General features: G+C 45.1%; 1 protein-coding gene across 1 annotated transcript; it reads left to right on the top strand.

Moving 5' to 3' along the window:
- On the top strand, positions 1-27,266 carry KRT23 (keratin 23). The gene is made up of 8 exons (XM_028703541.2): positions 1-712; positions 10,083-10,165; positions 11,990-12,146; positions 17,888-18,049; positions 20,401-20,526; positions 21,261-21,481; positions 23,050-23,078; positions 26,149-27,266. Exons 1-8 carry the CDS (start codon positions 299-301, stop codon positions 26,247-26,249), a joined length of 1,293 nt encoding a protein of 430 aa, XP_028559374.2. The 5' UTR covers positions 1-298; the 3' UTR covers positions 26,250-27,266.
- Positions 27,267-27,907: the final 641 nt, after the last annotated feature.

The following is a 27,907-nucleotide window of genomic DNA, read 5'->3' as shown; positions in this document are numbered from 1 at the left end:
GAGGAGGAGGAAGAGGGAAGGGACGGGGGAAGAAAAGAGAAGCGCCTTTGGTATGTCACCGGCGTTCCAGAGAATGACAATCATGTTTGCCGGTTAATCAGGGTTTTGGAATTGACCAAGAGGAAACGCATGTTTTGTGATGATGACACAATCCTTGTTGGCATAGTTGTTTAACATGAGGGAACTCCCACAAGGAAAGGCTTAAAAGCACTTAGCGAGGGCTGAGGCACTTCTCAGACGCTGCCAGAAAAGAGAGGGAGTGTTTGCGTGTTGATTTCGGTTCCTAGTAGATGTCAGAATGAACTCCGGCCAAGGCTTCTACCACTTCTCTTCTGGATCTCTCAGGGGTGCTTCAGGATGCAGCTTCTCACACATCGGAGATCCCTACAGAGCTGGCACTCTGCACGGAGGAAGTGGCTGTCTACCTGTCCCCATGTCCTTTGGAGCACCCACCTGGCTGGCCTCTGATGCCGGGGTAGGCTGGGGGGGCTTCGGCGGGAGCCACGGGGACATCTTCATGGGAAGGAACGAGAAGCAGATGATGCAGGACCTGAACGACCGCTTGGCCTCCTACCTGGAGAAGGTGCGTTCTTTGGAAGAGGCCAACACTCAGCTGGAGGGCTGCATCCGGGACTGGCACAAGAAGAAGTCTCAAGGCACCAAGCACGACTTCAAGGATTATGAACAAAACATCTCAGACATGCATGAGAAGGTAAGTCTGAGGAGGCGCAGACTGGCTTACATTCCTCCATGGGGGAATTCAGGTACTCGTTCAGCTCAGCAATATAAATATCTGAAATGGTTGCTTCTGTTGGGTGTTTGCTTAAGAGCTGTCCTCAAGGAAAGGTGTGGACTCCAAGGGTAGGAAAGGGTGAAGAGGGAGGGGAGGCAACCCTGAAATATATATATATATTTTCAAGCACACATATTCTCAAGCAAATTCTCCTAACTACCATTTTGCTCAGGGGGGAAATGTTTCTATATTTTTTATCACATTGCAGTTATGGACGGTGTGGAATTTATGGGCTTGGCAGCACAATATGTTGAATTTGGTGTGTTAATGCTTAATACTAATCTTTGGATTTTAAATTAAGAATTGTGTTAGCCTATATGTTTTTATTATATTAAAGAAGGTAAATTTGATTTGGGGTGGGGTGGGGAGGTCAAGGTTAGGGTTAATATTTCAGACTCAAACTACTCACTCAAACTACTCCAATGTGCACAGAACACGATTTGAATTCTAGACAGAATGTTGCACTTCGCTCTTGCTTCTCAGATACACCGCGACTGAAATGATGCCAGCTATTTCTATATACATGCATCTCATGTATATATTATAAAGCATAATTTTTAGTTAACCTACATCTCCTGCAAGAGCACAATGTCCCTGTTAGAATATGCCAGGATGCTAGTTTTAGGAGTGAAGCCTAGACACCCTTCTAAATCGTGGGTTAGACCTTGAACAAGCTGAAAAGGATGACATGCTCCAATAAGATATGGATGGGAATCCAGGGGACGAGTCACCCATTGAGTGCAAGGCATCGGATGATATCCCACTGACATCACAAGTAGACCCATTCGGATGAAGGTGCCTGCTCTGAGTATGACTTAGAGGGATATCTTGAGCAGCGAGCAGCTGAGACTGGGCAGCATTTCTTTACATAGCAATCTGTGTTATACCGACTTGGACCATCGGTCCCTATAGCTTAGTATTGTCTACACTGACTGGTAGCAACCCTCCAGTCCTTCAGACAAGGAATCTTTTCCAGCTGTACCAGGGATCGAACCGGGATCTTTTGCCTGCAAAGTAGATGCTCTGCTGCAGAGCTACAGCCTATTCCCCACTGTTAGCAAGCAATGTTGTTGTTGTTGTTGTTGTTGTTGTTGTTGTTGTTGTTGTTGTTGTTGTTGTTGTTGTTGTTGTCATTGATTAGTTAACCATTCTTCACCCTAAGTTCCCAGGGCAGGTTACAACATTAAAACACAATACAGTGGTACCTCAGGTTAAGTATTTAATTCGTTCCGGAGGTCCGTACTTAACCTGAAACTGTTCTTAACCTGAAGCACCACTTTAGCTAATAGGGCCTCCTGCTGCCGCCGCCCCGCCAGAGCACGATTTCTGTTTTCATCCTGAAGCACTATTTCTGGGTTAGCGGAGTCTGTAACCTGAAGCGTGTGTAATCTGAAGCGTATGTAACCCAAGGTACCACTGTATTAAAAAACTGTTTAAAACAACTTGGAATCACACAAATGAGGTGGGCCCTAGAAATATACCCCTCAAGTGTCAAAAGCCAAAGTAAAGAGCACTGCTGAAGAAAATTAATTTGCTCGTTATTCCCGTTTGTAAAGATGTTTGCTGCTTTACAGTTCTCTCCTCATTCATCCCCTTGCAGTAACCTTGGCCTAACTCTCAGAAACAGTAGCTGGAGATAGCCCTGAGTCTGGACTATACCACTTCAAACCAGAGGCAGGGGGTCTCATAACTGAATTTCATTTATATGAAGAAACATAACAAATGAGGTGGTGTGCGAGTGAGAACTTCCACCCAACTCCCCTTGACATGCAGGCTTTCTATGCATAGGCATCTTGGGCGACCCCATACATTTAAAGAACCACTTTAAACAGTCTGGGCTTCCCCCAAAGAATTCTGGGAGCTGTTGCTTGTTAAGGGTGCTCAGAGTTGTGCGGAGACCCTCTATTCACCTCACAGAGTAACAATTCCCAGAGTTCCCTGGGAAAAGGGGTAGCTTGTCAAAACCATTCTGGCTGTTGTAGCTCAGTGACAGGAATAGGGGCTTCGTAGCAACCCTCAACACCGTTAATGAACTACAGCTCCCAGAATTCTTTGGGGGGAAGACATGACTATTTAAAGTGGCATCAGAGTGTTTTAAATATATGGTGTGGATGTGGCCTGGGGGTGACATTCTCTCAGTGGAGCTCCCATCTGCAGCCTGAAGGTCATTACACAAAGGGAATGCACCTGGGATATAGCAACTCCGCAGAACTTTTTTGTCTGTGTCTCCTCTCGCCACCTATATTTGTTTCAGAGCCGCTTCTCGTTCACTGCTTGGACTTTTGAAGAGATGTATGGAGGAAAAAGTCAGTAGTAAACAGCTGGAGGCGTGAACTGGGTGAATTGCTGCCGAGAGCTCAGAAAGGTTGCAAGGCATATGTTGTCTCCCATAGTATGCCTGAGCTTTCCAGGGTTGAAGATATAGCCCTATCCCGACTGTGCCATTTCATACTACCAGTTGGGCAACGTATCATCAGCCACAATAAGCTCAAGTCCCAATTACTGCAGTGTGCTCACCGTGGGGTTCCCCTTGAGCCTGGTAGGAATCCTCCAGTTCATGCAAAATGCTGCAGCCAGACTGCTGATGGGGACAGGCTATCATGCAACTCTGGTGCTCAGAAGTTTGCACTGGTTTCCCATATGCTACCAGGCTGCGTTCAAGGTTCTTGCATTAAGCTACAAGTTCCTTAACTATTTTGGTCCAGGATACTTCAAGGACTGCCTAATCCCTTACATCCCTGCCCAATCTTGGAGGCTTTCGGGGGAGTCACTGTTGGTGGCCCCCCATGTCTGGGATGCATGGCTCATATCCGTAAGGAACTATGCATTCTGTATTGGGGGCCCAATTTTGTGGAGCTCCCTTCCGGTGTAAGTCTGGCAGGCCCCTTCCCTACTGAACTTCTGGTGGCTGTTGAAGTTGTTGTTGTTGTTGTTGTTGTTGTTGTTGTTGTTGTTGTTGTTGTTGTTGTTATTCCAGTAGGCATTATAATAGAGGTTTGATTTTATAGTTTTAACTGATCATTTTACATTGTACCTTTGTACACCACTCAGCAACTATTGTAGTTGAAATATTTTCTTAAAATAAATAAAACCAGAATTGGACCTTTTGGTTTGACCTATATACTGTAAGGGACGTGGGTGGCGCTGTGGGTAAAAGCCTCAGCGCCTAGGGCTTGCCGATCAAAAGGTCGGCAGTTCGAATCCCCGCGGCGGGGTGCGCTCCTGTTGCTCGGTCCCAGCTCCTGCCAACCTAGCAGTTCGAAAGCACCCCCGGGTGCAAGTAGATAAATAGGGACCGCTTACTGGCGGGAAGGTAAACGGCATTTCCGTGTGCTGCGCTGGCTCGCCAGATGCAGCTTTGCCACGCTGGCCACATGACCCGGAAGTGTCTGCGGACAGCACTGGCCCCCGGCCTATAGAGTGAGATGGGCGCACAACCCTAGAGTCTGTCAACTGGCCCGTACAGGCAGGGGTACCTTTACCTTTACTATATACTGTAAACTTGGCTGGCAGGGATTTTGGGTGCTGTATGAAAACATTGTTTTCAGCGCATTTACGGAGACACAGTGGTAGAAGTACTTTGCAGCTCATAGCAAGCTGGGTAGCAAGAGATATACCCGTCCAAATAAACCCCATTTTGGAAGGTTCCTTCAGTGGGCCTGCCTGCCCTGACTTCCTATTAATGTAGGAGGATGCTTGGCCGGCCCTACCAGTAAGCAAAGTAAGGCAGCTGCCTCAGGTGGTAGATACGGAGACTGGGTAGTGGGGATGGGGTATTGGAGGTCACAGTTCTGTGTGCCATAGGGACTGCCCTGCACCCCTTTCCCAGCCTTAATTTTAGTGAAAGATGCTGGCCCATCACCTGCGCAGAAGTAAGATTTAACAGCCAGTCTGGTCCAGTTCCGTACATGGAATAGGCAAGCCCACCATTTTGCCTCTTACCTAAGACAGCAAATTGTTTTGGGTCAATCTTAAGAGGACGGAGCTGCTATAGTGTCTCTGAGTACACATGAGGCCAGCTGTGCAGGAAAATACACACTTGCACTCTAATCTTACAAACAGCCCACCCTCTCAGCAAATATGTAATTTCCCGATAATTAAAGAGAATTTCTGGTTCTCACCAAGATTTCTACATTAAGCGTCAACTGAAGCTGCCTTCGTGCTCACATGTCTTCGTGCCTAAGTGGGATGTTAATTGGGGCTCATAATAATGCCCATTTAACTAGGCAATAATCCCTGTGACTAATCCTATTAATGACTTTTAACTCCATGTTGCTATATAAGGCAAGAAGGCAGGCTTTTCACAACGGTGTGCTCTAGCTCTTGAAGAGCGTTCTGGTTCTGAATGAGGGTAATTTGTACCTCCCATAATCTTTGGGAGAGGCTGCCACAGAGAGCTCTGCAAAATGGCATCCAGCAGGGCCCCTCTCAGCAGAATGAGCAGCAAGGCCTATCTTACCACATTTTGAAGTAAAACACACAAGCACCTGAAAGACAGACCCTCATAGGATCACAGCCCAGGTGCTTCATGGGAAGTGATTCATAAAACAAAAATAACAATTAAAAATAAAAGTGCCTAACTGTACTGCTGTATGCTAAGTAACGCTTTCTGCATGGTGACAGCCTCTGTGCTGGCTCATGTGGGATTAGAGCTGACATGATTTATAGTTAGAGGTAGCCTATGTGGTGTCCTTCAGAGGTTGTTGAACTACAACTCCCATCATCCTTGACTGTTATTGGTCATGCCTGGCTGAGGCTGATGGGAGTTGTGGCCCAGTATTATCTGGAGGGCTACGATGTTGACTCCCCCATCTAAAGCAAGAAGCCTGAACTTGGCCAACCTGAACTTGGCCAACCACTCTTCAGCCACCGATCTTCTCAGCCCCCGAATGGCTTTCCTCAGACTTGGCTTAGAGGGTTACCGAAGCATGCTGAGGGCAGAACAAAGACTACAGCCAACAAATGAGGACCTTCCTAATGGAATCTCCCTTCCTCGTTTTTCCTCACTTCAGGTCCAAACTGCCTTGCTCTGCCAGTAAACTCTCCCCTAGCTTCTATTGGCTTGAACTGGGATTCCTACCCAGTGGAGAAATAATTTTCTTGGCCCAAGATAAAGGTTCATATTAGATCTTGGCGCCCACACATATACAGTAAGTGTGGATTTTTCTAGTGTCTTGGGGTCTGCTTCCATAGTCAAGAGAACTGTGAGCCAACTAGAAGGTTGGCATTAGTCTGCCTCCCTCCCAGACTTTGCTCCATATCCTTCCTGTGTTAGGATTAATGGGCAAGCAGAAGGGAAACAGTTCATTTTGAAAACATAGGCACATGGGGGTGCAAGGAACCTCACTGGTTCAGGACACAGTTCTAGGAATGATGGTTTCCATGTTGTCAATACATTTTGCCCTGCTGTTAAGGACTTTTCCTCCCAATATGCTCTTTGGGATGCCCTCTGCTCTCTTTGAAGCACCATGAATAAGTTCAGCTAAAGCCAGGATGTTTTGCAAGATGTAGTCTCAACAGCACCTTATCACACCACCATCTAAGTTTTCTTTTCGTGTGACTCTGCATGAATTTTGTTTACACTCAAGGTACGAAGTGATTGGCTAAAATCCCTGTATGTATGTGTGTGTTCTCCTGTAATATATGGCTTTGCCCTCTTGCTGAAATCATCTGGAGGTGTTTGATGTGTAGGCTCTGTGCTTACGGCATCCTTTCTTGCATGCACTTGGGGAAGGAGAGGAAGAACAAGGAATGCTGAAAATATAGGTCATTAATTCCAAGATTTCCGCAACCGCCTTTTTCCTGTTCTACAGTTCAACAACAACAAGTGTCAGAACTTGGAGTGAAAAAGTGTTGATTGCATCTGTGAACTAACTTTGCGGCCTTCTGCATTCCTTCTTCTGGCAACCCCAAAGGAGTAGTCTATTTGCCCAGGAATGTTCCCTGTCATCGCTTAACAAACACATTCATGGCATGGATCCCCCTGGCTCTGTGATACGACTCAGGTCTTCCAAGAAAAGGCTAGAGAAGCTGTCTTAGTGATGCTTGAGAGACAGATTAAGGGTATCTCAAGTTCCAACTGTAAAACTACATCCCCCCAAAAAGGTGTGTTTTGCAGAGAATGACACAGCAGCTAGGGCCACGGAAGAAATTTGGTCTGGTTCACATTTCAATGTGAACTGATGTAATTTGCACTTCCCAAAACAATACATGAACTGGGAGTAAGGATATTCCTTAAGTACAGGAATATTCAGTGGTTTCCAAACTTCCTGACACACTTTGAGGACTGATGCCTGTTGTGTCATATCTGTTACAGCAGTCAACAATTCCTGGCTTGCCTTGCTGGCTGAAGGGATGGAGGTCTTTTCTCTGACTTCATGCTACAACTCTGAAACACAGAGCATGATGTAATGGGGAAATATCTTGCTCCTCACTCCAGCTCTGAGCTTGAAGCTATGAAGTGCAGGGGCCAAAAACAATTGCTGGTTCTCACAGTTCAAAAATGAAGAGGAGACAGAGGCTGCTGGCTTACGAGTGCAGCTGAAACTTAGAGTACCAGTTTGGTTCCAAGGCAAAGTGATGGGGCCTCCCTCTTCCGGGTCTGAGCTGGGAGATCCAGAAGCACAATGGCTTGCTCTGTCTCTGTGCCTGAAGGACACTCCTAGTTCAAAGAGTTAGACAGGAGAAGAAAAGCATTGAATATTCTCAGTGCCAACGCAGTAGTGGAGGAGTTTTATGTGTCCTGCAAGCACAGAGCCTAAATGGACCCAAGGCTTCCACTGGAGTGGGGCTTCATTTCCTCTGCTCTTCAACTCTAGGCTTCAAGGGAGCCTCAGGCTCATGTGGTCACTTGCTAGAGCTCCTCACTCTCAATGGGGGGGGGCAAGTCAGGTCATTGAACCTTGATCCATAAGAGTGTTACCTTACAAAGGGGGGAGGTCCTAGAAATATGCCAGTCCTTTTTAGCTAAATAGCAGCAGCATTGTGGAAAGAGTTCAGATTTTATTGCAGGCTGCAGTAAGAATAAATCGATCCAGAGGAATTCTCCAAATTCTGGGCTCAGGACTCAAAATTCAAGACACTTTTATAACATTCTCTTTACATGATTAGCTCATGAACGGACCCTTTCAGCAATATGATTGGATACCAGAACGCATGGACCGCTTGTGGACCCCTCACGCTCACTTCTAATTGGTTTACAAAAAGCATACTCCTATCCACTATTGATACCATGGCAACAGTGAGCAAAGTTTAGAAATTTGCTATTCTTTAGTCTCATACAAAATGTTGCTTTTCTGCTATCTGCTTACATTAAGTTGTCCGAATTAGTGTGAGTTACTGTTCTGGGGCTTAGTCTGCAAAGGTCAGTGAGCTCTTGGCATGTCTTGCTGAGCTGATAAGAAAATGAGAGGCCCTGCTTGCTCACAAAAAGGCAGAAATGCATCTTCTATTCACGGGTGAGGGAGGGGGGCTGCAGAGAGAAAAGAAAAATAGTTTTAAAACTACTTTACATCATTTTCCCTTTGGAGATGACAAAACAGAAAGTTATTTCTGAAATCTGAAATCTGGCATTAAATGAACAAATGTAATTGCATTATGTGTGCAAAACAATTGCATTAAAAAGAGAGAGATGCCTGTATTTCCAATACATTTCCAGTACAGCACAATGGCACAGATACGTTGTGGCTGGGACTGTCTGAGAATGTGTTTATGCAGACTCAACACTTATCAGGCTGAAGTCAGTTGTGCATCAGAAACATGTTCTGCGGCAGATGGGATGAGCATAGGTTTGTGTGCTGTGGGTTCTGACGTGCTTCCTGGTCCACCTGGGTTACAGGTCATGACACCCAGGTATCAAGAGTCTATCTGTCAGGGACTGGGCAGAGGAGGAATGGTAGAGACCGCCTCCCCAGCCTGACCCTTCCAGAGAAGAAGCAGACAGTTCAGAATTACAACAGGGGTTTGAGGGAGATCACAGCTCAGAGGAAGACGAGGGGGAAAGTTGGGAAATTATGGGAGAGGAGGCGGTGGCAGAGCTGGAGCAGCTGGCTGACACATTATGACTAGAAAAAATTCAAGACCCACCATCTCCCAGAACCTGGTGAGCCTTAAAAGTAGGAGAGCAAAGGGTTCAGAAGCAAGGGACCCTCAGAGCCACCCGTAGAAGGGATGATGAATGAGAAAGTGGGAGAGAAGGGGAGGGGAGATTTACTCGGGGCAACGCCATTATTCCAAGAGGCCACCTTTCGAAGCCTCTCTCTCTATGAATATTGAATGAAAAGCCGTAGGTAAGAACTTTCCTTGTCTTATCTGTTCCTGGCAACCTACCATGGGGGTTGGATCCTCTGACGCCTGACACTATCATACAATCCCTCAGCTGTGCAGAAGACTCTGAACCCTGTTGCAGGGCACACACTCAGTTCACGGAAGGCACTGTTGGCCCTCCTCCTCATCTCCTGTGAACAGGTGGTGTGTGTCCTTTAACATACCTAAAGCATTCATCAGTGGTTGAGCATCACAGAGGAAGATCTGTTGTGGTTTGCAAACTGCCTTTCAGCTGCTGTTGTTGTTGAACATCTGATAAGCTACCAAAGACTTCTGGGATCCTCCGAAAACTCTTTGAAAATAGCTTGTACCTGATAATTTGATGGCATTTAATGGTTGGCAAACAATCGTCGTTAACATCAGGTTGCGCTGGGTAACTCACATGCATTAGATATAGTGTCCAATAGCACCTGGTAGGTAAGTAACAACCATTAGTATTTGGGAGCTGGGAATTCAGTACTGAAGATGGCCCAAATCAAAATGATCAAGAGATACTGGCAAATGTAAACATTTCCCTTTTTGACATTTGATTTAGATATTTCAGAATAACAATATGAATGTGAATTTGCTTCGGAAAGGTTGCATTAAAAATATGAAGCTTAACAAAGTTAGAACATTTCAGATGTTTACAAGTGATAGGTGCAGCTCATGAAAAGGCATTACGTCAGAGAACATTGCTTGCAAAAAAAATATTTGCACATTATATACTAAATAAATATACTGAAATACTGACCAGTTTTTGTGAGGACATTTTTTTTAAAAGGAAACTGATGCATAAATGTGATGAACTGCACTTTAGGTTGGAAAAATGAGACACAGAGAGAAACGCAAATTGAGAAATCCATCCATCTGTTCATCCCTACCAACCAATCAATCACAACAACTGGCAACACACGCATGCCCGATATTGAGCTTTTCATTCCACATTTGCAATGAGATGAATTTCTTTCTTTCTCATTTACAGATTGAGACTAAACGGGTTACCAATGCGAGCATCGTGCTACAGATTGACAATGCTAAAATGGCCACTGAGGACTTCAGGCTCAAGTAAGTTATTCCTTGAACTCCTTGCCTATTCATGGAAACAGAGATGGGCAAAGGACATAGAATTTGGCCTTAATTCTTCACAACCTGGTCGTTTGGGTGCAATAAAGCCAACCTATTCCCCAAGTAATTTAATAAATGTAATAAATAATAACAGTAATGTTAGATGCACCACAGGTTAAGCCTGGTTGAGATCATCTCCATTGGAGTCATGCCATTTATGGTGCCCTACTTACTAGGTCCTTGGCCAGCAACTAGGCTGGCTAGCAGGCCAATCTTGAATGGAGCGTAGGGTTGAAAGGGGTCTTACCTTCCCCCTACTGCTTCTTACTCATTTGTGGCTGCCACTACATAACATACCTGGCTGAGGCCAAAAGCTCAAGGCAGGTGTGTTGCCTTTTCTGGATAGCAGAGGAAACCTCAGGAATTATGTAGGCACCGCAGCTTGTTTCCTTTCCATTTCCCCTGCCTCCTGAAACAATATTGGTACTATTAATGGCTACTAGCCCCAATGGCTATCTTCAGCCTCCACTATCGGAGGTAGTCACTAAGAATCACAGGTGGGGAGATGCTGCTGCTCCTCCTCCTCTCAGGTCCTTCTTTTGGGCTTCCTATGGGCATCTGGTTGGCCACTATGAAAACAGGCCTGATCCAGCAGGCTCATCTTATCATAGAATCATAGAATGGTAGAGTTTGAAAGGACCATGAGAATCATCTAGTCCAACTCCCTGCAGTGCAGCAGTATTTTGTCCAACGTTGCCCAGCAACCCTGAGATTAAGAGTCTCATGCTCTACCAACTGAGCTGTCCCTCAGGGGATCCTATGGCTGTATGGACCCTTGGCCTGATCCAGCAGGCTCACCTTATGTTCTCAAGAGGGTATATTCAGCATCAAACCTGACATGTATTTACTCAATATGTATTTGCTGATTTACCTAAAAGATAAAGTTTGTGAGTGTGCATGGAAGGGAAGTGGAAGCTGCCTATTTCCACTTCACCTTCCTCTGCTCCTTTAAGCTGTTTTCCCCACCCTTCCAGAATCACTCACTTCCAGTATCTGAGTGGGACTGTGGAGGGGGGGGGGGACAAATTTGAGAAACTGAAGGGCAATGGCAATTTTTTCTCTTGCAGAAATAGCCAGTGCCAGAAAGCGTGTGCACTCAGTTTTGAATGGGACAGAGGAAGCTGTAGGCTTCACCTTTTGTTGCAGTTCTGGTCTAGATGCCCTCCGCCGCAGTCTGCAATTTGTACGGTGGGGGGAGATCCCATTTGCTCCCGTGGAAGCTTCCTCCCCACCTTGTGGACCTGGTGAGGTGTGCGCGTCTAGGTCATGACTATAATGGGCAGCAAAGGGCTGAATCACAGAACTGCGGAATTGGAAGGGGCCCAAATAGTCATTTAGTCCAACTTTCATGTGTTCCAGTGTTCCAGGCCAAATTGGAGCTCCTTCTCAGGCTGTTTCTGCATAACAAACCCTGCCCTCAGGGCACATGGCTTGAATAACATCATGTGTAACTTGGCCAGTAGCAAAAATTGGTTTTGGGAACCAAGTCTTTGAGCCCATCTTTGTCGAATACCAATAGAAAATTCAAGAGCTGCTCAGTTATCTATGCAATGGGTGCATCCAGCTTCACTGAACTTTGTGAATGTGGAAGACTAGATTGAAAGGTCCATTGTGCCTTTCCAAATCAATATTTTTATTGTACGAGCATGGAAGTCGGAAAAGGGCATCCAATAGGTAGGCTAGCTGAAGTCCTCAAAGCTGTATGCTCAGTCCTCGTGTGTCTCCAGTCCCCTCAACTGCTTTCCTTTGCTCTCCTTGGCTAAGATATGAGGCAGAAAAGGCCCTGCGGCAAAGTGTGCAGGATGATGTTGAGAACATTCGCAAGGAACTCGACAACATGACAATCATCATAACAGACCTGGAAATGGAGATCGAAGCTCTCCGAGAAGATCACATCCTTAAGAAGAAGGAACACGAGGAGGTAGGGGAAATTTCCAGATCTGCTAAAATAAGGCCATAAGGTGACTTTCATGGATTTCATTGCACTCTTATTGCTTTTGAAGAAAACTAATCCCCAAATCAAATCCTCTTTGACTCATTCTCCACTTGAAAGCTGAGTTTTGGATGAGCCATATCATAATTATATTGAATTCAAATAGGAGATTGTGGGCTACATTAGCACTATCTGTTGGGTAGTGTGAGTGGAGCTTGTTTTGCACAAAGTTCACACACTTTATTTCCATTTTAACTTTCAAGCATGCATTTCTCTCTTTAAAATATTGATATCCCACCCCAAATACAGTAAAAATACAGTCAAGATATACCTAAACGGTAAAGGGCCATTCCACCATAAAATGGCTAGAACAACAGGAAAAATACCTGTCCACTCATATCGTTAACAACCGAATTCTTTGCGAAAATATAATTAGGGAAGAAGTGAGGTGGTCTTCTCTGGGCAGGGAATCCAATCTTTGACTGCAGCCATTAGAAATACGTTCTCTCAGTCAACTGTCCCAAAACAGTATATAGGTTTAAAGGCGATAACCAATACTTCCATTGGGCCTGGAAGCCAACTGAGAACCAGTGAGGCTGTTTCAGCAATAGTAGAACATACTTCCAATATCCAGTTCCAGTTTATAGCCTAGCTGCTGTACTTTGAAGAAGCTGAAGTTTCCGTACACTCTTTCAAAGGCAGCCCCACATAAAGCACATTTCAGTAGTGCAGACATTATGTGACCGAGGTACATTTTACCACAGCCAGATCTGTCCTTTCCAGGAATGGGTATCATGGGCACAACAGCCTACACTGGGTGAAAGCATCTCTGGCCAAGTCCACAAGCCCTCTCAAACTACCTTAACCTACCTTATCCCTCTTCAGTAAAACACACACATATATAGATTGGCACAGCTATCCCATGGTCCATTGCTGAGATTACGACAGCACAAAGGATGTTGCATATTTCAGAAAGATTGCCTTAACCAGTACAGATCAGAGAGAAATTCACTTCAGTTTACATTTAAAGCTGAATTTGTTGCAGTCACACTTTCTGGAAGAGTATAAGAACTGAAACGCTGCCTTCGTGAATTTTGCAATGTAGTTCTCCAACAAAAAGAGCATTTGCAAAACTGAATGATGAAAGTGAACATAGAAAAATGCATTAAGAGAAGTTGCTTGCCCCGCCCCCTCACCCAAAAAAAGTACCTTAGTCAAAGCTACAAACAAAAAAAGTTTTTATTTGGAGAAATTTGCAATAAAATACTGATGAATCTTCATAAGTATTTTTTAAATAAATAAATAAATTTCAAATTACTGCAGAAACATGGAGAACTGAATTTAAGGTTGACAAAAAATGAGGAAAACAAGAGACACAAAATTGACAGACCGTTCCATCCCTGTCAGCCAGCTTCAATGTCCCTTGAATGCTGGGATATTGCTTGTGAAAAGGTGTTAAGAGAACAGAATACAGAAATGCATACATATTTTCATGTAAATTTTTGAAATAAAAATGTTTGCAAAAGCGGGACAAACTGAACTAAATATTGGGGGGTGGGGAATGAGAAACTGAAATAGATTCGTCATTCCTTGTAGGTAGTAATATCTAATTTTTGCTACCATAGGTAAAACACAGCTATTGCAACCTTAAAGTGTTTCTATTTTTTTTCTTTTTTTTAAAAAAAAATATTTATTCAAAGTTTTTTACATTTATCACCCAACACATATAATCCCATCCCCAACAATACAATAAACAGAAATAACAGAAATAACAGAAAAAACAGGAAAAAAAACATACAAAAAAGAGGGGGGGAAAGAAATTATAACATCGATTCCAAATTCTTAGTATTCATACTTTCCTCACTTTTGAACTTCCTCACATCTTCCGTTCCTGCTTTCCAGGTTTATAAAATTCTAAACAGCAAATTATCACCTTGTTTCAATTTTCTTATTTGTGTTTTCCCCATATTATGTCTCTAAATTTAAGCTTGTTTTCCAAATGCTTAAATACTTAATTAGGCATAATATTAACCAAAAAATTTACTTTTTCTCACATTTCACCTATTCTCAAATTCTTATCAGCTAACTTACTGGTGCCACATTTATTTTTACTCTTGCATCATCTTAACACTCATACAATTTACAATGTTTTTGTAAGTAGTCCTTAAGAAACCTTAAAGTGTTTCTAGTGGTAGTTCTGTAGAGTTATAACTATCAAAGGGGACACAGTTATATAAATGCAGAACATGATTAACCATCATGCATTCGTGTTCCATTGGCTGGTGTCATTTTATGCTCAGAAACCCCTTTTCAAAAATGTATTGCAGTTGTCCCCTGCAACCAAGCAATCAGCACAAAGCACCACAATTTTCATGTGCTCTGAACACTGGCTGGTTTTAGCATCCTCCCCTTGGCTTCCCAAGGGCACTGTCACTATGTAAACCACAGAACGATATTGCAACGAAGGGAACTTTACCATACCAGTTTGGCTTGTTTAATAATTAGGTTGTTTACAGAGTAATTATGTGTTTTCATTCAGCTGCTCCTGCGGTAATTACACAGAACCTTTATAGCTTTTGCAGCAAGACTTGGCAAAGTACAGATACATTTTTGTGTGCGTAAAACTATTGATATTAGATGAAAAGAACAGTTTCAGGTTTTGAAGAAGAATTCTATCCCCCTTCCCCCTCCAAAAAATCAAGTTGCCGTATTTTTCAGTGTGTAACACGCCCCTGTTTATAAGACGCCCCTTATTTTGGGGGACTAAAATTTTAGAAAATGGGGGGGGGGGAGAGATTGCCCTGCTCGTGGCAGCAACCAAGCCCCCGTCCCACGTCTGCACAACCCTGCATAGGACAACCCCCCATTTTTTATATTATTTTATCAAGAAAAAAACCTCATCTTATACACGGAAAAGTACAGTATGCTTAAGTAAAGATCCAAGATTTTTAAAGAACAATTTAACTGTTCTTCAGGACTCAGTTTTTCTACAGTACGCCCCAGCCCTGGATTTCTTTTAAAAACAGAAGTCCACCTATCAGAAGATCATATACTTGCTATCTATATTCTGTCTCCTATTTTAAAGAAGCCCTCCAGATTTTCTTGCACAAACACTTTCCCAGTGGCAGAGAACATTATTGATACAAGACCACTGGACCATCTCAGGCATCCCCAGTTACTAGGCAAATTCGATTGTCATATATTGAATTAATAAGGCAAGATAGGAGCAACCAGTAGCTTGGGATATTAAGCCAGAGTTTAAAGATGTCTTATTATCTTGGCTGGTTCTGAAGTTGTGAATCACAGTTTCCAGTTTGGGGTGAAACAGGAAACTATACTGAATGAAAGACTTCGCTATAGATTCCCTTATGCACACAAAGGGGCTTAGGGCTTGACCATAAACTTAGATAGGGTCGCCTGGACTTGCCCAGTCCGTACATCGGCTGAGCCCAAAACCTCCATGTCGTCCCCTCCCTTCAATACTTAGCCAAAAATATTTAAATTCTCTCTCTTGGGAACCAAGTCCTGCAGTCTGTCCTCCACATTGCTTAATTTGTTCTTATGCAAAAAAAAGTGGGCTGCCGAGGCACAGGAATTTTGATCTGCGGGGCAACCTCTGTGCCTTACTTCTGCACTTCTTTGCTGGTTAAAGATTAAGACCGACAGGGAAACAATTGTCTGTGGTGAGCTAGCTTTAAGAGGAAGAAACAGTCAACAAGTTGGCATGTGTTTCCATTGTTTTGATATTTTGATCTGAAGTTGCCGGGAGACCTCTGTTAAAGGGCGGGATGTCAGTTCTGAAAAGAAACAATAACCAGCAAGCAAACACCTAAAATCACCAATTGTACAGATTCTCCAGGAACAAGCACATGCACGCACCTATAACAAATTAAATTACATCAGTGTACATTTTCTGCGGAAGAAATAAAGCAAGCCTAGAGAAGCTGTGGCTCTCCATATGTTTTAGAACTACAATTCCCAGCTCTCCTGAGCACTGGCCATGCTGTCTGGGACTGATGGGAATTGGAGTTCAGGAACCTCTGATGAACCACCTGTTCCCCGTCTCTGGAATAAGTGGGAATGAGATACAGGTGGAGTATTTTTTTATGACAGCTAGGAGGGGAGAATCAAGATAACAAGGGAGCTTTCTCACACTCAGGCCCTGACCCAATTTTCTCTTCCCTTGGAGCACAGCTAAGTCAGCTCCTGTTGAAAAGACAAATATGGGGAAATCTCATCTGCTTCTAATGAGGTTTAGGGATCCTGTTCTACCAGCACTGGTCTCCCTGGGCTAGAGACAATTGCTGAGACCTCTCCCCGGGCTAAGATTCTGGGTTTTCTTAATTACTTTTTAATGGATGGGCATTGGAGCCAGAGATACAGGTGTAAGCTGTGCTGAACCACCTGAGCTCCACCTCACCTTGTTCTCCTTTGTCATCTCAGCTGTTTATTTGCCAACCAACAATGGCAACTCCTCTAAACTTTGTCTCAATTAACTGTACATGATCATCCGTCCTGGAAGCTGCTGCGCCTCTCTTAGGCCACGTACTGGGGACAGTGCACTGTTGGCAATGGGACCACCGGGAAGGATACAGGCCCATCACTCCAATTTTGAGAGCTCGCCTTTGTTACTATTTCCTCCTTCCCTTGAACTGCACCCCAACATGTTCAGTGTGGATATAAGTAGAAGATTATGCAAATTCATGGAAAGCAAGGGGGTGGGAGCAGCAGATCTGCTCAGTGGACCACTGGAATATCTTTTAGCATTTACAAAGCCCTCCCTCATAATGTTGGGTTGGATGCACATGGAAAAATCCATAAATGCCTGATAGATCCCCAAAGTCCCATCCCTCTCTCTCCCTCTAAAACTTTCTAAGAGAGCCAGGGAGGCCCCAATGAGCATGAGACTCATCTCAGGGTTGTGGGTTCCAGCCCTACCATTGGGCAGAAGATTCCTACAATGCAGGGAGTTGGACAAGATGATGGTAGTGGTCCCATCCAGCTCTACAATTTTATGATTCTCTGTGTTTTGGTGCAGACTCTTTGAAAGGCATGCCTGGCCCAATTCCATTTCTGTTGGCCTTAGATTCTGTCCATGTCCCCTTGTTTTGCTCTTTCCAGCTCCAGCAGACCACACACAGTGTTTCCTCCTTGCCAGTTGTTTTGACAACTTCTGCTAATCCAAGGGGCTTCCCTTGTATGTTTTGCATTTTTGCCCTAAGAACCTGATTTGCAACTGGCGGCATCTCATTTCATCACCTTGTAATTTTCCAAGTTTGCTGCAGCTAGGCCTGCTCAGGGCTGACATGTATTCATTTCAGTGAACTGGAGGCACACCTGTAGCAGTTGCTGTCTCCAAAGGGAGAGCAACAAGAAAGGGCTGTTGCCTTCATGCACGGCTGGTGGGCTTCCTCGAGGCGTCAGGTTGGCCACTGTAAGAAATAGGATCTGATTAGGCTAGCAGGAGTGTGCCCTATTTTATTCGGCAATCACATTCTTTAGAGACTTTCAGAGAAGGTGAAACTGCTTGGAGGAGAGACAAAGTTCAGATATGAGATTTGCACACAGCAAGAGGGAAGGACAAGGAAGGACATCATCCTTAAAATAATTATCACCTCTCACCCAAAGAGAAGAGGGAGGACAGATTGGAATGTGGCCGTCCCATGGGCTCCTCTTGCTTCTGATGATGTCCTTTACGTTAACCTCCATCTTTAACCCTTCATGTGCAGGACATGCAAGCACACGGCGCTTCCAAGGACTTCAAGGTGAATGTGAAGGTGAATTCTGCTCCACAAGAAGATCTGGCCAGGATCCTGGCAGGGATAAGAGCGGATTATGAAGCCATTATTGAAAAGAACCGCCAAAGCCTTGATGCCTGGTTCCAGCAGCAGGTAAACTTTGACATGAGGGAGAATGGAGAAAGCCTTGTTGAACTACCCTGGACCCATATGTGTATTTTTAAGTGTTGTGAGCTAGCCATGACCACAAAATGGTTGCCATTTGGTGTGGGGGGGTATTCAATGTCCTTTTCTGTACACGTATGTATCTTTTGTGTTTGTGTGCTTTCTTCACACCAAGGGAAAATGTACAGAGAGAACAAGAAAACAACAGACACACAGAGAAAGAGAAAAGCACAAAGAGAGACAACACACAACTCCCCAAAATTCACTGCAGGAGGCTGGACCAAATAACCCTTGAGTCTCTCCCAACTCAATAGTTTTATGGTTCTGTAACTCAGCAGTGGAACAATTTCTGCACTGACTTGAATGGGAGGGGTGCCTGCACCTGTAAAAGTGGCTGGGGAAGCTTTGTTTGAACAACAGAGCTCTTGGAAAGGGTGAACTTCTCACCACCAGCCATTCTTGGAGTGGGACAGCTTCCCTCTCCATATGCAAGTCAACAGAGGCATCGCACCACAAAGTTACATAAGTGGCAAGAGCCCGGTGGGTGTCATGGCATGGCCTGATGGGGTGGCACACCTTTGGGGATACTAGGGCTACAATTTGATACCTTCGCCACCCACAAATTAGGAACTGGCTTCAGGGTGCAACGAGGGCATGCTGGCTTAATCCTATTCCAGGAATCGACAGTGCCCCAGGGAGTTCTTCCATACCCATTGTCCCTGCGATTATGAATAAGCTGACTTCCAGGCAGGCAAAGTGCCTGCTTAGGTGTGAATAGTTAAGAAATGCCACCTCCCGATATGAGGTAATGCCGTTCACTGCTGCATTGGACGGCTTTGCTAGCACCCAAACCTCGAAGGACCAGCCACAAAGCTGATTTCCTCCCTACCTGGGCACATGCTGGCAAGTGAGGACATGCCAGCCTCTGCGCCTAATTGATGCCATCTCCAGAAGAGTTATTCTGGGGGGGAAACAGAGCGTTTCCTGGGATGGGGGAGGTCACACAGCAATCTTCCAGGGGAAGGATGGTGAAACCCTAGAGCAGGACCTGTTCCCTTCTGGGGGGGTGCATGCAAATGGTCGGCAGGGCCAGAGGCGAAAGTGGGCGGGGCAACAAATCTCCATTCTACCTTTGTGCAGCAGGTGAGTTTCTACACTCACTCACAAATCCTTCCATCCTGGCAAACAAGAAGCATTATTAGAGTTGAAGGGCACATGCCAGTCAGGACAAAACACTTTGCCCTGCAAAGTAGGCTGCAAAGCAGGGACAGTGAGGGCTGACCCCTCGAGGGAGGTTCCCAAGGGCCAGAAACAGGGCTGCATTTGGCCCCCAGGGCTGAGGTTCCCCACCCTGATGTAGGCAGGTCAGAGGAAGGATTCTCAGTGAGAGCTCACAGGATCCTGTAAGAAGGGTGTGATGCTCCAAGCAGGCTCAGGCGAGTCTGTTCATGGCAACAGGACAAACAAAAGACTTTTAGAAATATTTATATTTTATTGAACATTTTCAGTAGAGAGATGCAGTGGAAAAAAGTGGGGGAAAACTGAACACAAAACAAAACAAAATTAGGGGAAACTACTTGAAGCTGTGGTACAATACAATATAAAGGTATATAAACAGTGCGGTTATCCTATCAGGTATAAACTTATTAACAAGTCATTATGCTTTTTTCTAAATGCATTCCAAATATCATTATATTTTTCCATGCACGATCTACCTATAAAAGCAATCAGTTTGTATGTTGCAAGAGTAGTCATATATTCTTTCTATCTATCATTCAACGGGGGCCGTGGTATTATCTTTCCAACGTATCAATATCAGACTTTTAGCAGAAGTAAGGACGCAAAGAATCCATTTGCACTGACCCGCTGTCAAACCACATAATGTTGGTACAGTGGTGCCCCGCAAGACGAAATTAATTCGTTCCGCAAGTTTTGTCGTCTAGCGAATTTTTCGTCTTGCGAATTATTATTTAGACAAAGGAAACAAAGTCGCGAGACGTTTTCGTCTTGCGAAGCAAGCCCATAGGGAAATTCGTCTTGCGAGGCAACTCGCAAACGGAAAAACCTTTCGTCTAGCGAGTTTTTTGTCTTGCGAGGCATTCGTCTTGCGAGGTACCACTGTATGTGGTTTAGGATAATATTATCGTCTGACAATTTTAATTCAACCCCCCCCCCAAAAAAAGTAGGCTTTGTAGATCTTAATACTTTCCTCCCACAATTTGTCAGCGTCGGACAATGCATAAACACACATGTTGTTGTAGACAGGCCCTTTCTGTGTAAGAGTAGCAGAGTCTCCAACAGCACAAACAAAATGTGTTGCTACTTTTTTTGTTCCACAGGTCGCTAGTGAGTCTATGGAAGATGCGCCCAGTCAGGAAGAACTACAGAACAACCGGAAGGAGATCTCAGACCTGAACCGCACTCTGCAGAACCTGGAAATCGACCTGCAGACACAGCTGAACAAGGTAACGTAGCCAAAGATAGAGGAGGATGTAACAGACATGGTTCATGAGGATGAAGGTCATTACAGTAAGGGGTCCATAGCTCAGTGGCAGAGCGACTGCTTTGCCGACAGAAGGTCCCAGGTTCTGTTCCTGACATCTCCATGTCGGGCTAGAAGAGACCCTTGCCTGGAATGCTGGAGAGCTGCTGTCTGTCAGTTTAGGAAATATTGAGGTAGGAAGGTCAGTATAAGGCAGCTTCCTAGGTTCTACATTCCAGCAGCCCTCAAGAACAAAGTTCTACTTAGAGGGCCGACGTTGTTGTGAAGATGAAATGAGAAAGAGGAAAACCAGTTGAGTTCCTGGGGTGGGGAAAGGTAGGCTAAAAATGCAATAAACAAACAAATATTCCACACACAAGGAACAATATTTGGTACAAAGGGAGAGTAATTAAGCCATGGCACTACTGACATGAAAGTATGTAAAGGACAGGCTCATGCCTTAAACAAATTACATTCTTAATTTAGTTAGGCAGTAGGGAAGTGGAGGCAGAAAGAAGACAACAGATGATGGATAATCTAATTATTGCTCAACCTGACAACCATCTAATATGACTATAGGCATGTTAAAGATGTGAATCCTGCAATTTACAAATCCTCAAATAAATAACTGTAGTTCCTGGGGTTTCTCTTTAAATCAACACAAATATTTTACAGAAGATGATATCATTGGATCCCCCACCCTTCTCTCTTTTTCAGAAATTCGCCATCGAAAACACCTTGGATGAAACCAAGTCTCGCTACGCCTTCCAGCTTCAGAGCATCCAACACGTCATCTCCAGATGTGAAGAAGAGCTCAGTCAGATCCGCAACGACCTCAGGTCTCAAAATAACCAATACAAGGTCCTCCTTGGAATCAAAACCCGCCTGGAGAAGGAGATTGCGACTTACCGCGAGCTTCTGGATGGAAAGATTGATGGGTGAGGGAAAGTTAATATTGAGTCAGGCAAAGGAAAGAAGAAATCTAGCGCTGGTATCTACATAGAATTGGTATGTTTTTATGCAGACAAAGTGCACAGCAGGAAAAAATACATTTATGTGGCACTCAGGGATGCTTTTAGATGGCAGGGGCATGAGTGGCGCTGTGGGTTAAACCACAGAGCCTAGGACTTGCCAATCAGAAGGTTGGCGGTTCGAATCCCTGCGACGGGGTGAGCTCCCGTTGCTCGGTCCCTGTTCCTGCCCACCTAGCAGTTCGAAAGCACATCAAGTGCAAGGAGAAAAATAGGTACCGCTCTGGCGGGAAGGTAAACGGCGTTTCCGTGCGCTGCTCTGGTTCGCCAGAAGCGGCTTAGTCATGCTGGCCACATGACCTGGAAGCTGTACACCGGCTCCCTCGGCCAATAAAGCAAGATGAGCGCCGCAACCCCAGAGTCGGCCACGACTGGACCAAATGGTCAGGGGTCCCTTTACCTTTACTTAATCCCAATGCACTGGACATTACCCCTTCAGATGTGCAACTCTCTCTATGCATGATAGAAGGTAGCATATATGCAATTCCCTACTCAAAAGTTACAGAGGTTTTCAACTTTTTTGAGTCCATGGCTCCCTTGACTTTCTGTGGTACCCCTGTGGAGTTCAGGAGCCCAGTTATGTCACTCCTTGTCTGCAGAGCTGGCAGCCTCTCACTCTTTTTTGAACAGTCTCCCTTGTGGAGTGTTCCCTCAGCCTCCTCTCCCCTCTCCTTGGGAGTCCTCTGGGCAGCCTCCACAGCCATCCCTGGTCTCTGAGCCACCTCAGCTCCTGGCAACCAGCACCCCATGGCCAGCCCCAGAGACACCATTCGCCTGGGGAGCTTGTAGCCATGGCTGCTGCAACAAACATCTGTGCAAGCCTTTGGGAAGCAGAGATACGAGGGGGCATCAGAGGAAGAGGGGGAAGGAAAAAGGGACAGAGGCCAATGTTATCAGTGGCATCCCTAACCATCATTCAAGGCACTCCAGGGTGCCCAGGCACACTGGTTGAAAACCACTACACTAGGCAATGCACATGTGACCACATTTGCTTGGGTCACCTGTCTCCATACACACCTGCAGACTACATTTCCATACTCAAAAAGATAAGCCTAGCTGAAACATAAATGAAGGGAGATTTTAGCTCAAATGTGCCAGGGGAACTCCCCCCCCCCGGCCCTATTCTGCTGGAAGACAGGCTGGTGTCTGTATGGCTCAGGGACTAGCATATTTTCTGAAGGCAAATAAGCACAGCATGAGTCACTTTGAATCACTTGTTCCAGGTATCAGAGTGCCCTTGTAAGGAACTTGGGGGAGCAACAGAGACACAATCAGAACTTTTCCAGAAACAGGATTTTATTGTGAAAGACTAACAAAATGACAACTTAAACGTCCTAGACACAGGAAAGAGAGGGGGGCACCTGGCTGTGTACAGTGCCCACCCCCTAACACTAATTAAGAAATAGAAATAGGGTTGTATGAGAATTTGCATTGTGCATATTAATTTATGCTACCTTTTTTTGGTCATTTCGCAGAATGACGGGCTCCACTTCAAGCTCTAGAGGTAAAAGTCTTGATAATTGTTGGGAAAGTCCCAATATTCCTTATGTGTTTTGTTTATGTTTGCATCTGGGTGGATTTCCGTGGATAATTTCTATCTCAAAAACATGAGCGGTGTGCTTGTCCTCTAAATGAAGGGTGGGGGTGAGGGGTGTGCATGGCTGGGAAGTTGTGTCCTGTACAAAGGTAAGGGTCACATCCATTGCTCCACCTACATCTGGCATGCAGCCACTGAATGAGGGTCACTTATGAGGGTCAAAAGGGTTCCACATCCTTGCTGGATCCAGAGGTGAGCAACATCAGAACCAGTGAAGGCAGTGAAGGTCCTGTGTGAGTGCCTGGAGGTGGTTGGAGGTTGGATGGCGGCTAACAGATTGAGGTTGAATCCTGACAAGACAGAAGTACTGTTTTTGGGGGACAGGAGGCGGGCAGGTGTGGAGGATTCCCTGGTCCTGAATGGGGTAACTGTGCCCCTGAAAGACCAGGTGCGCAGCCTGGGAGTCATTTTGGACTCACAGCTGTCCATGGAGGCACAGGTCAAATCTGTATCCAGGGCAGCTGTTTACCAGCTCCATCTGGTACGCAGGCTGCGGACTGCCTCGCCAGAGTGGTGCATGCTCTGGTTATCTCCCGCTTGGATTACTGCAATGCGCTCTATGTGGGGCTACCTTTGTAGGTGACCCGGAAACTACAACTAATCCAGAACGCAGCAGCTAGACTGGTGACTGGGAGCGGCCGCAGAGACCACATAAGACCTACATTGGCTCCCAGTACTTTTCCAAGCACAATTCAAAGTGTTGGTGCTGACCTTTAAAGCCCTAAACGGCCTTGGTCCAGTATATCTGAAGGAGCGTCTCCACCCCCATCGTTCTACCCGGACACTGAGGTCCAGCACCGAGGGCCTTCTGGCGGTTCCCTCACTGCGAGAAGCCAAGTTACAGGGAACCAGGCAGAGGGCCTTCTCGGTAGTGGCGCCTTCCCTGTGGAACACCCTCCCACCAGATGTCAAAGAGAACAACAACTACCAGGCTTTTAGAAGACATCTGAAGGCAGCCCTGTTTCGGGAAGCTTTTAATATTTAATGTATTATAGTATTTTAATATTCTTTTGGAAGCCGCCCAGAGTGGCTGGGGAAGCCCAGCCAGATGGGCGGGGTATAAATAATAATATATTATTATTATTATTATTATTATTATTATTATTATTATTATTATTATTATTATTATTATTTGGCTGTGAATATGAGCTAGGTGTGTGGATGCTCCAGCTCACAGGAGTTGCATTCACAAAAGGCTTCTTGTTAAGCACCATACCCTACGTGAAGTAAGATTCAAAATGTCACCAGCCCTGTGGAACACCTGTCCATCAGATGTCAAACAGATAAACAACTCTATGACTTTTAGAAGACATCTGAAGGCAGCCCTGTATAGGGAAGTTTTTTTAATGTTTGGTTTTTTTATATTTTGTTGGAAGCTGCCCAGAGTGGCTGGGGCAACCCAGTCAGATGGGCAGACAAAACTACTACTACTACTACTACTATTATTATTATTATTATTATTATTATTATTATTATTATTAAATGTAAGTCCATTGTGAACAGGCGTTTCGCTGTGGATATTTAAAAGGAGTGAAGTGGAGGAAGATATATTCCCAGCCCCCCGGGCACCTCTTACATTTAATAAGATAAGCAGAACCCCACACCCCACAAGAGGTTTAGAAAGTTCACCCACACTCCACGAAAGAGGCAGAAACAGAAACACCTCCTTCATGAGGAGGAAAGTTTTTCACAAAACTAGAGAGTGGGATCGCAACAGAGTGAAGGAAGAATAATTTCCTCAGAATTCAGCCTTCTGCTCTGCGTATGTCTTGGCTTGGTCACTGCCAAAATGTTTATGAGGTAAATGTCATGCTTACCTCAAGTTAAGGGAAACTTTTCCATCACAAGGGCCACATTCCCTGCTGGACACCCTTCCAGGGGCCACATGACAGAGGCAAAGGCGGGCAAACCAAATGTTGCCTTCACACGGTAGGCTAGTTTCTATGCACATTGATTGGCCCTTCTCTGGCCTCTACTGAGGCATTGTCAGAGTTCAATGACACATTTCCAGTCAGGCCAAAACACTGGGAGGTGAAAAGCAGAGCCATTGAAAGGCATGGCCTGGGGAGACTTCTGAGAGCCAGATAAAGTGGCACGGAGGGCCGCATTCTGTCCCTGGGCTTGAGGTTCCTCGCCCCTACGTTCAATATCAGAAGGGCTGTCACATGGAAGATAGAGCAAGCCAGGACCTGAATCAATGGATTCAAACTGCAAGAAAGGAGATTCTGATGAAACATTAGAAGGCAGCTTCTGATGGTAAGAGCTGTTTGAGAATGGAATGGACTCCCTCAGAAAGTGCTGAGCTGTCTTTCATTTGAGGGTGGCTGGCCATCTGTCAGGGATTCTTGAGCTGTGATTCCTGTATTGCAGTAGGTTGAATTAGATGACCCTAGGTATATCTCCAGTTCTACAATTCTATGACTCTACATCATGTTCTCGTATTTTTCTAGTAAGCAAGGCATTCAGGAGCCTGTGCACCAATGTCAAATTTATAGGACGGTACTATAACAATGGAGGCGGGTGGCGCTGTGGGTTAAACCACAGAGCCTAGGGCTTGCCGATCAGAAGGTCGGCGGTTTGAATCCCCGCAATGGGGTGAGCTCCCGTTGCTCGGTCCCTGCTCCTGCCAACCTAGCAGTTCGAAAGCATGTCAAAGTGCAAATAGATAAATAGGTACCGCTCCGGTGGGAAGGTAAACAGCGTTTCTGTGTGCTGCTCTGGTTCGCCAAAAGGAGCTTAGTCATGCTAGTCACATGACCCGGAAGCTGTATGTCAGCTCCCTTGGCCAATAAAGCGAGATGAGCGCCGCAACCCCAGAGTCGGTCACAACTGGACCTAATGGTCAGGGGTCCCTTTACCTTTACTATAACAATTCTGATAGTTCAGTTGGGAAGTCCCTCAGTCCCAAACATCTTTATCTATATAACAGAGCATGCCTCGCTTCTTGCATAATAATGTATCCCCACGTTTGTTCCAGGATATGGATCTCCCAGCCAACATCTAACAAAAATCATTCAGGATAGTGTGGATGGACAAGTGGTTGCCACACATACTGGTGAAATCAAACGGCAAGCTTGAGGTCAGCACTTTGAAGAAAAGAAGCACTTACACGCAGGAAAGAAACCCCACAGAAGTCCAGCTTTCTAAGAGAAAGAACCTTGTTCTTCATTCACTGATATACTTTGGGAGCCTTGAATCTATTTCCCCCCCTTTTGCCATTTACATGTTGTCACCCAAACCAATTCTAATTTTATTTAATATGAACGCAAATAGTTTGTCCTCTTCTCTTGGCTCCTACTTCTTTAAAGAGCGCAATACAAATAAATTAAAAATGTTATGGAGTTATTCTGGTTCATAGCAGTTGAAGTTTAACCAATTGGAGAACAGGCTTTCAAATCCCAAAGGCTCTTAAATGCTGCACAATTCTGTATTTTAAACAGGTTGGTCTAGATAAATACCACAATGCAAGCTATTCAAGAGTATAGGATTTGGATTAAAAGCCATGAGGGGATGGATCCCAAGAACCACAAGCAGGAAAATAGGTAATAGTTTTGTCCCACAAAACACTAGCACAGGACTGGTTAACCCAGTGCTTTTTTTGTGGGGAGACTCAGGGGTACACATTCCCCTAAATATTTTGTGAATCTAAGTTTGGCCTCATTGAGGGGAGGTATGTCAATATGAGTAGGAAAATGAGAGTACCCCTAAATGTGTTTTTTTTTTTTTGAGGGGGGAGCACTGTGTTAATCTATAGCCCTCAAGCTGTTGTTGGACTACAACTTCCATCATCCCTGACCATTGGACAATGCTACAACTGATGAGAGATGGAGCCCAGAAACATCTGGAGGATCATAGGCATGCCATTCCTGCAATGCTCTTCTATGTAAATTCTGTAGCAGATTTCTTGGTCCCACTTTGTGGGACTTGCACAGAGTTCTTGTGCAAGTAGAGGAACATCTTTGAATTTACTCGTGGAACATTGTGTCTCAGCTTTTCCGGGCACAAAAGATGTCCTCCAGCAGCTATTAGGAATTGTCTAAGAAAGCACCTTGTCAAAAGTAATGTTTTCAAACAAACTCAATGGCCAATAAAAAGGGGGGGGGGAGTGAATGCAGCTCTGGAGAGTTTCTTCATCCCCCTGACTATATATGAAGTAGCTGCTGAAAACTAGCAGATTGTCCTAGATCAGGTGTGTGCAGTGGCTTAGCGTGGGTTGCCAGCACCCAAGGCCATGCAGAGGGGATGGGTGGAAGGGAGGGAAATGGACAAAGTACACATGCGCATTCAACTGCTTAATAGTGTCTGCATCACCCAGGAGATCACAGCTACAGAGGTAAGAAAAGAAGAGTCGTTCCGTTGTCTGGAGAGGTCACTTCCTGGTTTGCATGGAGCCCAGCGATGGAAGCATGCAGCTCTATTGAGGCAGCACTGGATGTTGAAAATTTGCGCCGCCTAACAATTTTGCACCTGGGGCAACCACCCCTCTGGCCCCTCCCACGGTATGCCACTGGGTGTGTGGGAAACCTTTGGCCCTCCAGACGTTGCAGGACTCCAACTCCCATCAGCTCCAGCCAGAATGGCCAATGGCACTCATGGATGATGGGATCTGGAGTCGATCAGCAGCATATAGAAGGCACCATGTTGTATAGGATTGCCTTTGATACAAGTGAAAAGAATTTTCAGCCCTACTTGAAATCTGCTGAAATTAGCAGATTGGAGAATTCAAGAGAGAACTT

The sequence above is a fragment of the Podarcis muralis genome, chromosome 13 (genome assembly GCF_964188315.1).
Source record: "Podarcis muralis chromosome 13, rPodMur119.hap1.1, whole genome shotgun sequence".
NCBI lineage: Eukaryota > Metazoa > Chordata > Lepidosauria > Squamata > Lacertidae > Podarcis > Podarcis muralis.
Note: the sequence above shows the minus strand (reverse complement) of the source record. Positions and strands in the feature narration are given on the sequence as shown.

Coding starts and splice junctions, on each gene's coding strand:
- KRT23 (XM_028703541.2), top strand. CDS start 299: ATGAACTCCGGCCAAGGCTTCTACCACTTCTCTTCTGGATCTCTCAGG. Junction 713..10,082: donor TCTCAGACATGCATGAGAAG/GTAAGTCTGAGG, acceptor TCTCATTTACAG/ATTGAGACTAAACGGGTTAC. Junction 12,147..17,887: donor AGAAGAAGGAACACGAGGAG/GTAGGGGAAATT, acceptor CTTCATGTGCAG/GACATGCAAGCACACGGCGC.